The 11,607-nt window shown below is 37.9% G+C and overlaps 1 protein-coding gene across 2 annotated transcripts; it reads left to right on the top strand.

Moving 5' to 3' along the window:
• Positions 1–344: 344 nt before the first annotated feature.
• LOC143876623 (calcium-transporting ATPase, endoplasmic reticulum-type-like) lies at positions 345–10,284 on the top strand. 2 transcript variants are annotated; one of them, XM_077378325.1, is made up of 10 exons: positions 350–500; positions 632–669; positions 1,712–3,156; positions 3,304–3,409; positions 3,489–3,610; positions 4,825–5,103; positions 5,488–5,871; positions 7,353–7,462; positions 7,922–8,150; positions 9,373–10,284. In XM_077378325.1, the coding sequence occupies exons 3-10, from the start codon at positions 1,795–1,797 to the stop codon at positions 9,937–9,939; spliced, it is 3,159 nt and encodes a 1,052-aa protein (XP_077234440.1). In that variant the 5' UTR covers positions 350–500; positions 632–669; positions 1,712–1,794; the 3' UTR covers positions 9,940–10,284. The 2 variants fall into 2 exon arrangements, with proteins under 2 accessions (XP_077234433.1, XP_077234440.1); XM_077378318.1 differs by lacking the exon at positions 632–669 and having other exon boundaries at positions 345–500.
• The last annotated feature ends 1,323 nt before the right edge of the window (positions 10,285–11,607 follow it).

The following is an 11,607-nucleotide window of genomic DNA, read 5'->3' as shown; positions in this document are numbered from 1 at the left end:
GTCGGTTTCGGTTTGAGGTCGAGTTTTTCAACATGAAACTCGACCCAACCGGAGGCCCATGATTTCTAAACCCGACCCATGTTATTTTCAGGTCGTTTCTAACCGGGTTGTGTAAAACCCAACCTTAGTTGCAACCTTAATTACCCTTTTTTTTTTCTTTGTTATGTCCTTATTTATATTTCTCTAATTTCATTGGACAAACCCGGGTTCATTTCCGGTTCTATTACCATCGAGTTGGGTGACTGACTCAGCCGGAGAGGTAAATCCGTAATTAAGATAAGAATCTGAAACTAATTCCGTAATTCGTGTATGAATTCAATTTTGGGTATTGTATGTATTAAAAAGGAGGGACTGCGCAAGGAAGGATCGAGGAAAGCTATAAAAGGCGACCGTTCGGAAGCAGAGAAGCGAATTTCGCGAACAAAAACCCTTCAAAATTCTCAGTCTTACAAACAAATCGAATTTCATTTGCTTTGTCTCCAAGCCATCTTATTATAAATGTACGAAACGTATTCTCTATCTATGTGTCTAAGCACTTTGTTTTTTCTCTTCCTTTAATTTCACTGCTCATCCATTTGCTCTATTTTGCTTCTCAATCTCACTTTTCTTTCTTTCTATCTATTGAAATTAGGGTTTTCTTTAGTGCGACACGACAATCAACAGAGCGCGGTAAAGTTATCTTCTTTTCTTTTTTGATTTTTAGGATTGGGGTTTTGGGTTTTTGTTTTGAAGTACTAGTTGTTTGATTTTAAGTCATCTTTCTTACTTTTTTCTTTTAATTTTCTCTTGGTTTTTTTTTTTTTTGGCTTAGATATTAAGGACAAAGACAATGGAATAGAAATGATTTTTATGTTCTTGTACTCTGTATATTTTTAAGTCTTTAGGCCCTGTTTGGATTGCAGGAATTCTTGTGAAAAGTTTGATTACACATACAAAAAAGTAACTTCAACCACCCCAATTCAAGTTTTAGTTACTATGTTCTTCGATTTATAATGATATCATTCTAAATAAGCCATAATCATATCATAACCCACTTAATTCTGGACAAATTTTTTCTCTAAGAGAAAATTTTTTCTGCAAGAAATGTTTTTCTTTCAATTCAAACAGGGCCTAAATTTCTATCTATCAAAGGAAAATATTTAAGTTGTCTGAATCAGTTTACTAACATTATTTTGACCGGTTATAATTTTCTGAGATTTTGGTTTAGGCTTAAATGGATAGTGGTTCAATTGGGTTATTAGGAAGAAGGGAACATAAAGATGGAGTTTTTTGTGGGGTACTAGTTCAAGAGGGTACCCAGCAAAAAGGGGAAAAGAGATTAAAAAAAAAGTTATTGGGTGTTAAATGATTCAGTCGCTGAAGAAATTTCCTATGGATTTCTCTACTATTCTTTTGGAATTCCTGAATAAGTATATTGCTTGGTATTTGTGATTGGTTTATTGGGATGTGCCTCAATTTCTTGTTACTTTTTATTTTTCAATTTGTGTAGAATAATCATGCTTGCCGTAAATTTGTTTTCCTTTTGAACTTTTGAAGAAGGAATCTAAATTCTAGAATACATCCGGACTATTCGTTTAATAAGTATATTACTTGATATTTGTGATTTGTTTATTTGCGAAGTGCCTCAATTTCTTGTCATTTTGCATTTGACAAATTGTGTAGAATACTCATGCTTGCTGAAAATTTGTTTCTCTTTTGAACTTTTGTATAGGAATCTAAAATACATCCGGGACTATTCGTTTAGATATTGATTTGCATGATTTTGAGCTTCTCTGAAGGAAATCGAATCATTTAATGGAAGAAAATCCATTTCCTGCTTGGTCATGGCCTGTGGAGCAGTGCTTGAAGGAATACAATGTCAAATTAGAAAGAGGCCTGAGCTCATATGATGCCGAGAAACGACATGAAAAGTACGGTTGGAATGAGCTTGAAAAAGAGAAGGGCAAGCCATTGTGGCTCCTTGTCTTGGAACAGTTTGATGACATGCTTGTTAAAATCCTTCTCGGTGCGGCCTTTATCTCCTTTGTTCTCGCTTACTTGGACCGAAAAGGAAATGGAGATACAGGCTTCGCGGCATATGTGGAACCTCTTGTCATTGTCTTGATACTCGTTCTGAATGCCATTGTTGGCGTTTGGCAGGAGAGTAATGCCGAGAGGGCTCTTGAAGCCTTGAAAGAGATGCAATGTGAACACACAAAGGTTCTTAGAGATGGATGCTATGTGCCGGACTTACCAGCACGCGAACTTGTTCCCGGTGATATTGTTGAATTGAGAGTTGGAGATAAGGTACCTGCTGATATGAGAATAGCGTCACTTAAGACGTCGACTTTGAGGTTGGAACAAAGCTCGTTGACTGGAGAGAGCATGCCTGTGATTAAAAGCACGGCCCCCGTATTCATGGATGACTGTGAATTGCAGGCAAAAGAGTGTATGGTTTTTTCTGGTACAACTGTCGTGAATGGGAGTTGTGTTTGTATTGTTGTCAACACTGGAATGCTTACCGAAATTGGGAAAATTCAAACTCAAATACACGAAGCTTCGTTGGAAGAAAATGATACGCCTCTTCAAAAGAAATTGGATGAATTTGGTGGGAGACTAACAACTGCTATTGGGTTTGTTTGCCTTGTTGTATGGATCATCAACTACAAATATTTTCTCACATGGGACCTTGTGGATGGATGGCCCACAAATTTTCGGTTTTCTTTTGAGAAATGCACGTATTATTTCAAGATAGCTGTTGCCCTTGCAGTAGCCGCTATTCCTGAAGGTCTTCCCGCTGTCATTACGACTTGCTTAGCTTTGGGTACCCGAAAAATGGCACAAAAGAATGCAATTGTACGGAAACTTCCGAGTGTTGAGACCTTAGGATGTACGACTGTGATTTGCTCGGATAAGACCGGCACGCTTACAACCAATCAGATGTCTGTTACTGAATTTCTCAGTTTGGGTGGGAAGACGACAACTTCCCGAGTATTTAATGTGGAAGGAACGACATACGATCCCAAGGATGGAGGCATCGTAGACTGGACTTACTACAATCTGGATGCAAATTTACAAGCCTTGGCAGAGATATGTGCACTTTGCAATGATGCGGGGATTGTTTACAATGGTCATCTCTTTCGAGCTACGGGCTTGCCCACTGAGGCAGCTCTCAAGGTATGTGTTGTAACTTTTATTCACTTTTGCCTTTATTCATTGAAATTGAGTATTTAGGTTTCCCACTGTTAATTTAGCAAATTATACATAGTGATCTCTCAGTTTCTATTGGAAGGATTATTGATTTTGAACTTTATCGTTGTATAGGTTCTGGTCGAAAAGATGGGGGTTCCCGATATAAAGGCAAGGAATAGAATCCATGATGCACAACTTGCTGCCGATTATTCAATTGACCGCAGCACAGTGAAATTAGGTTAGTGGAAACATGTCATATTATGTTGGTATTTGTCATACTCATAAACTCCCATCTTATTTATCACTTCCTCATTTAGGCTGTTGCCAGTGGTGGACAAAAAGATCAAAAAGGGTTGCAACATTGGAGTTTGACCGGATTCGCAAGTCCATGAGTGTAATTGTCCGAGAGCCAACTGGGCATAATCGTCTTCTTCTCAAGGTGATGGTTATTGCTGATCTTTTTACTTCTTGTGGTTCTAGGAAGCAACAGTTTTTCTTTTGGTAGGTAAACACAACCATTTCATTTTCAGAGATCAATAAGGGGTGCTATAATTTTTTTTTTCTTTACTAAGATTTAGTTTGTAAATGGTTAACCCTTCTGAATTATATGCGAAAAGTTTGTCTTTTACTTCTGTCAAATCTGTGTTTAAAAAAGTGGATATGGACCAAAAACCCGGGAGAGGTAAAACCAAATCAACTTAGTCGAATCAATGATTGAGACTGTTAGTTTTTCATTAACTTGGCGTGTCAAAGGAGTTTTTGATTGACCTAGTCGGGCCAAAACTGAGTTGACTCGGGCGAGTCAGTGATTGAGTCATTGAGTTTTTAAAGAGTGTGTCAAATGCTTCTCTTACATATTCTCTCGTCATTTATTTATTGAAGCGTCAACTCCTGTTGGTTGAAAAAAAAGGAACATTATTAATAAAACTCTCAATCTTTGACTCACACAGTCAACCAGGTTTTACCTTGGTCGAGTTCTTGCTCATTCAATTTGCCATGTTAATGCAAAATTGATGATGTCAATTATTAAATTGATATTACCTTGTCCTAGTTCTTGTTTGAGCCTGAGTTTTTATCAGAGTTATTCTTGATTGACTGCTATCACATTAAAGTGTTCTTATATGGTCGATGCACAAGGCATAATATGAGCAGAAAAAAGTACAGGTAGGAAACTCTTGCTCAGTGATCCAAACCATTTATATCCTAGGCCTTGCTATGGACGGGCCATGGACGAAATCCACCCCCAATGGACGATTCTAAATCTCTGGGAGAGGACTTCTTGATGAATACAGACTGCTGCTTATTTATTTTCACGCCATCCATCTTGTGGCCACAAATTGGTCGGTTAGAATTGTCCAGTAGAGGTGGATTTTTCTCAATGGCCCACCTATATCAAGGCCTAGGAAATAAATGGCTGGGATCATTGAGCAAGTGGCTGCCACATGTACTTTTACCTGCTCTAGTTTTAGGACTACCATGGTGGGTTGTCCATGATTTTTGGTTTCTTTGTTTTCATAGGTTGGTTTTGAAAACCGAAGCATCTGTGTTGACATTTCACCACTGTGTGCAATATTTGTAACAGTAATTCTGATTACTAATTTGATTTGGAACTTTAATATACTGAGAGAAATGATGTGGACATTGAATTTTCAGGGTGCTGTTGAGAGTGTACTGGAACGGAGTTCACATGTGCAGCTCGCAGATGGATCGGCTGTTCCAATGGATGAGCCATGCAGGCAATTATTAGTGGCGAAACTTCTCGAGATGAGTTCAAAGGGCTTGCGGTGCCTTGGATTTGCATATAAAGATGACTTAGGAGAGCTTTCAGATTATTATGCTGAGACTCATCCTGCTCACAAGAAGTTGCTTGATCCATCTAACTATTCTGCTATTGAGAGTAATCTAGTTTTTGTTGGGGTTGTTGGTCTGAGGGTAAATGCTTATGTTCCAGCTCTTTTACATTTATATCCTATTCTTCTTGTTTTTTTGAAACTATTTTTTCAAGTCCAAATTTACTTTTTTGGTCGAACGCTTGATATAATCATAGTTTTAAATTTTGGCCGAAATCCGAAATTTGGCCGAAATATTTCAGTTTCGGTCACCAAAAGTACATTAAATCAGTCTTTTACGGAATTTCGCTGAAATCCGAAATTTCGCTGAAATTTACAAGATTTCCTCCAAAATTTCAAGATTTCCACTGAAATTGCCCCAATCACCGAAATTTCCAGTGAAATTCTGTAAAATACCGAAATTGTTTTTCGGAATTTTACCCGGCATTTAGATCCTTGGATGTAATTCGTGTTGTAAATAAAACAGGACCCACCTCGCGGTGAAGTTCATACTGCAATTGAAGATTGCAGAGAAGCTGGCATAAAAGTTATGGTGATAACTGGTGATAATAAGTCCACGGCAGAGGCTGTCTGTCGGGAAATCAAGTTATTTTCTGATCATGAAGATCTTAGAGGGAGAAGTTTTACGGGTAAAGATTTTATGGCTCTTCCTTCCAGCCAACAGATTGAAATTCTTTCAAAGCCTGGAGGATTAGTTTTTTCCCGTGCGGAGCCTAAACACAAGCAAGATATAGTGAGGATGCTGAAAGAAAACGGTGAGATTGTGGCAATGACCGGAGATGGTGTAAATGATGCACCGGCATTGAAACTTGCTGACATTGGAATTGCCATGGGTATCACTGGAACTGAGGTAACTGGACAATTCTTGTTGTGATTGTTACATTGTGTTTCTTACGTTGAAAGTTTTCTTGAGTATTAAGGGTCCTTTTCCTTTGAGGCTGACTCAGGCACCCCTGCTATAGGCAGTAGCTTACTTTGACTAGGTTCTTGAAAGACCAACTTGTCAAATATTTCTTCTTCTTATTTTTTTCCCGATAATCCAATAGTACTCATTGTTTAATCATTCAAAAAAAAAAGGGAAAATTACATTTACACCCCCTCTAGTTTCTGACACATTCAACTCTAACCCTGACTTTCAAAACATGACAAGTACACCCCCTGAGGTTTTTTTAACATGACGGAGTAGACAGCGAGGCGGAAATGACCAAAATGCCCTTGTCTTCCCCAACTGAAAATTAGGCTTTTCTTACTTAAAAACTGAAAATTAGGGTTTGATTCAAACCCTTGTTTATTTATCAACATAAACCTCGATTTAGGAGTTTTATTTGTTTTCATTCACATCATTATTATGATTTGCACAAAAATCCTAATATTTTAGGATTTTTTGTTTTGTTTTTATCAATGTTTTTTTTCTTGAAATGTGGGTTTGATGTAGCTATGGGGTGGGGGTTTATTGTTTGTGGTGGAGGTGACGGCGGTGGCCGGAGACAGGGACGGCGGCGGTGGCCGAAGGTGGTGACGGCAGCCGTGGCCGGAGGTGCGACGGCGGCGGTGGGAAATGGCGTAACCCTAATCCCTCTGCAAATGAGGGTATTTCTGTCCTCAAAATATTAACCATGGTTAGTTTCAGTCTTAGTTGTAAATTTCGTTTCGTTTCGTCCGAAATGGACGAAATGTTTCGTTTTGGGCCAAAATCCGAAACGAAATGACGAAAAATATCGTTTTGTTCCGGATTTCAGTCCATTCCAGAAATTTCGGCCGAAATCGGAATGAAATGAACGAACGAAATTTCGTTTCGGTCACCAAAACGAAATGGTGACCGAAACGAAATTTACAAATAAGGTTTCAGTCTTTCCTAACCTGACGGACCGTTGACGGAGGGGTCTAACTTATACAAATTGAAACCTCGGGGGATGTACTTGTCATGTTTTGAAAGTCAGGGTTAGAGTTGAATGTGTCAGAAACTAGAGGGGATGTACATGTAATTTTCCCCAAAAAAAAAAAATAGTAGTCATTGTTTAGCTTTTATCATGTCTATTTGTGCTTTTGGATCTGTTATTTGAAAAAAAAAATGTTTAATTTGACACCTAAAGTATAGCAGTTTCTGAACTTGTCATTTTGGTGATGAGTCTTTCTGATTGCGATGCTATATCATTAGTTCATTTGAATAATCTGACTACTTTTGTTTTCCATTTAACAATTTATGGGTCTTTAGAAGTACTTTGCCCCAGATGTATTTCGAAACAGATACTATCCTTCAATGCTTATTTGTTTTTGTTTTGTTGAAGTGTTGTAGTTTTTTTTTCATCTGTCCACTGTTTAATGCTTAAGGTGGCAAAGGAAGCATCAGACATGGTTCTCGCAGATGATAATTTTAGCACTATTGTATCCGCTGTTGCAGAAGGACGCTCTATTTATGACAACATGAAAGCTTTCATCAGGTATTGCTCTAAACAACTTGTGTTTCTTTTCTTCTTTGAATAAATTATGGAAACCTCTATAGATCGGAGGGCTAGGATCATTCAATGGAAATGATTTTTGGGCACAACATATTTACACTGTGGCCCATCAAATGGATGGTTTGGATCATCCTATGGTGTGGTGTGGGCCATACAGTACTTTTTGAAAATTACTGGACTCAACGGGTGTAAGCTCGTAAGTCCAGTATTTTTCAAAGGTACTATACGGCAAACACACCACAAGATGATCAAAACACAAAATATCATTTCCATAGGATTATCCTAGCCCTCCGATCACAACATATTTACGTTGTGGCCCATCAAATGGACGGCTTGGATCATCCTATGTTGTGTGCCGTATAGTACTTTTTGAAAAATACTGGACTATACGAGTGTTTTCTTCTTTGATTAAATTACACACTTGGGTTTCTCACCATGCAGATACATGATATCATCTAATGTGGGGGAGGTGATCTCTATCTTTTTGACTGCGGCCCTTGGCATACCAGAGTGCTTGATACCAGTTCAGCTTCTTTGGGTCAATTTAGTCACTGATGGTCCACCTGCGACCGCTCTTGGTTTTAACCCTGCTGATGTTGATATCATGCAGAAACCACCCCGCAAGAGCAATGATCCATTAATTAATTCTTGGGTTCTCTTCCGTTACATGGTGAGGATTCACTGATACACTTTTATCAAAATTTTTGTTTCCCGAACTGCTGCCATGGAAATTTTGGTATGCTTTTGTGGTTCGTTAAATGCATTTTGGTTTCATTAGAATTTAAAGTGTAAAACTTCTGTGTTTATTCCACTCCTTGGAAACTCTAGGCATCTCATTCTTCACCCGGTAAGTTTCACATAACAGTTTTTAATTGTTTGCTCGTAGTTTTTTTTTTTGGGTTTCTAGACAATGACAAAATTCTGAAATTTTACAGAGATTCTGAAAAATCATCATTTAGATATCTTCGTAGTTTATTTTTTACTGCGAAAATGTCATGATTAATTCACGATAATATTTGTTGTCCTAATTTTGTTCTTAAATTTTATTTAATTATATATCTTAAATATTTTATTTTCCATTTTTTTCTTGATATAAACCCAAAAATAGCAAACTTTTAAAATATCCCAAGATACTCCGTTCCTGAAAAATTCCAGAGACAAATGTTTGTGGCTTTTATCCCGGCTACTTGTCATTTCTAGTTTACGAAAATGTTATAGAACAAAAAATGACTGGGCAGCTATTAGTCTTGATTTGCACAGATTATCGGCAGTGCTTGCTTAGTACGATGATCTTTTTTCTTTCTTTCCCCTCTTATAGTAATAGTCTGGTTGCGACCGTGCATAAATTGCAGGCATCCTCATTATGCAAAGAAATAACTGAGAAAAGCCCCAAATTTTCAACCCTTTGATGTTCCTTGAAGTCAGGAAACTAGGGGTGCAACTTGATTCTGGTCGGGTTGAACTTTTGCTAGAAAACGAATTGGAAGCAACCTGAACCGAATCCCATTTTATGGTAAAAGCTCAACTCGAATTCTCAAAATTCAACCCGAGTTGCACCGCTACATGAAACTGTCGTTAAATTTAAGACCTTTCGAGACGGTTAAAATACTCAACAAGTGCAAGACCCACTTGAAAGAGGGAAGTGTATGTATCTCCTCTTTGTTTGAAGAATTTTCTGTTCAGCTATGTTATATCAGAGGTCACATTGTGTTCAGGCTTCTGCCTTTGGGGTGTGTGTGTTGCATGTTTAGAAAGTTGTCATTCAGACCATTCAAAAAAAAAAAAAAGAAGAAGAAGAAGAAGAAAGTTGTCATTCAAATTCAATGTTAGTGCGGATTTTGATTAAGCTAATTCTCACTGCTGTGTTATAATTCCCAATTATACCTTTCCAGGTGATCGGTTCATATGTAGGCATCGCAACTGTTGGCATCTTTATTCTGTGGTACACACAAGCCTCCTTCATGGGTATTGATCTTGCAAGTGATGGCCACACATTAGTGACTTTATCTCAGCTCCGCACGTGGGGAAAGTGCCCCACATGGACAAATTTCTCCGCCACTCCATTCTCAGCCGGCAATCGTGTCATAACTTTTTCAAATCCCTGTGACTATTTCTCCCTTGGAAAAGTGAAGGCAATGACATTATCATTGTCTGTGTTGGTCACGATTGAGATGTTCAATTCCCTCAATGCTCTGTCTGAAGACAACAGCTTAGTTAGAATGCCGCCGTGGAGAAATCCTTGGCTTTTGGTCGCAATGTCGGTGTCATTTGGGCTCCATTTTCTTATACTCTATGTTCCATATCTGGCAGATGTGTTCGGTATTGTTCCACTGAGTTTGAATGAGTGGATTCTGGTTATTTTGGTTTCTGCTCCGGTGGTGCTTATCGATGAGGTTCTCAAATTTATTGGGAGGAGGCGAAGACAGAGAAGCCAGAAGAAGAAGAAGAAGACAGCATAAGACTCTTAAGAGTTAGTGACAGATCAACCATTAGAGTTGTCGTGCCGCATCTCTTGGACTCCGACCTTTCGTACTGTATCAAAGGGTTGGCTCTCTGGCTGTTGGTAAGCCAGTTCGGAGGGAAAAGAAGCAAGCGAAGAAAATTACTGGAACTTGTGAGATTTCTTTTAATTTATCTCTCCTGTTGAGAGGAGCTACAATTGTTTGTTCTTGAAAAAGAGAAAAATATGAAAGTTGTTTTTGTTGTGTTGTTCTTTTGACAGGTTTTTTGATTGCTTTCCATTGTAGCAGATACTTTGAAAAATCCGTTGGCTTCAATTTGAATGAAACAGCAACATTCTGATATCAACGTATACAATTTAAGGGATAAGGATTCATATAAATTCCTTTTTAATGTTGCATACCCTACCAGTTTATTAATGAAAATAAGTGAGCATTACATTCAAGAGTACTCTCTCTGTTTGATTGTCACCAAGAATCCAGCAGAGCTCAATACAAAAATTATAATTAGGAATATCATCATGAGCTAAGTAGAGATTAGGATTTGGAAGTTCAAATCATCATGCACCTTGGCTTTAGTTGTTTCATTATTTCTTTTCCTTTTATGAAGAATCCATTCAACTTCTTTTTCTATTTATCTTCTCAAACCCAGATATATGTTGTGGAAGCTAATTTAAGATGAGTAGTAACTTGTTTTTCTCCCTTGTCTTGTTTTAATTTTGTCCCTATCTTATGGAGAATCTGTGAATGGATGTGCTTCATACGACTATTCTTACTATGAATGGGCCAGCACCCAAAAATCTCACAAAACAGAGGATCTTATTCACCCAGTTAGGCCATGTTTGGATTGCAGAATTTTCTGGGAAATTTTGGAAAGAAGTACTTTTCCAAAATTTCTTGCTTTTCCACTGTGTAATTACACATGAAAAAAGTAACTTGAACGGCAGTTCAATTTTTACCCATAGAGAGACCTTCAATATATAAATAACATCCCTCTAAAAAGCCATAGCCATAGCTCCGAGTGTGGCTTTGCAATGAATAATTAGCCAATCTCCCTTATCTTTGTGTTGATTTCTTTGCCTTTAGATTGATCCAAATAGTTGAGATTGATCAAAGTGATGCGGGATAAATAGTAGACCAAATTTATGTTTTCTCCGTTGCAAAAAGGGGAGATCGCCCTTTGGGAGAGGCAATTGACCACTTGAGAGGGCAACCACCTTTCCAGAGCACAAGAAATGACAATTAATTTTATGAAGCTCGTGGAGTGACATTAAAAATCCTCAAGAAATTCAACCTTGAATTTTGAAATTGAATAATTCCATGGAAAAGGTAGTTTCACTCTTTGGCTGGGAGAACAGGGAAGGGCATCTTAGTTCAATTGGGCCTAACTAAGGCGAATGATAAGAAGCCAGAGAAGATGCATTATGCATTATTTCAAAAGAGCATACTGAGTTGAGTGCGGTCAACACGATTCGATTTTGTCTTGAAAATAACATTATATTCAACGTTAGGAAGGAGGAATCAACACCTAAATTTATGTGATAAGTTAGAGAAGCTCATGTATATATCTAAAGTACTAGCTGTATGGACTGGAGATAAAAAATGAAAAGAATCTTCTGAAATATATGTTTATGCTTACCTAGATTGTGGATCAACTCCACAAGGTTG

The sequence above is a fragment of the Tasmannia lanceolata genome, unplaced genomic scaffold (assembly GCF_043159265.1).
Source record: "Tasmannia lanceolata isolate RefF3 unplaced genomic scaffold, GAP_Taslan_0.1 ptg000002l, whole genome shotgun sequence".
Lineage (NCBI taxonomy): Eukaryota > Viridiplantae > Streptophyta > Magnoliopsida > Canellales > Winteraceae > Tasmannia > Tasmannia lanceolata.
This window is presented reverse-complemented; position numbering and strand designations above follow the sequence as displayed.

Excerpts from the sequence above, each read along its gene's own strand:
- LOC143876623 (XM_077378318.1), top strand. The coding sequence starts at position 1,795 with ATGGAAGAAAATCCATTTCCTGCTTGGTCATGGCCTGTGGAGCAGTGC. Across the intron at positions 3,611-4,824 it reads ATAATCGTCTTCTTCTCAAG|GGTGCTGTTGAGAGTGTACT; the intron begins GTGATGGTTATT and ends TTGAATTTTCAG. Across the intron at positions 8,151-9,372 it reads GGGTTCTCTTCCGTTACATG|GTGATCGGTTCATATGTAGG; the intron begins GTGAGGATTCAC and ends ATACCTTTCCAG.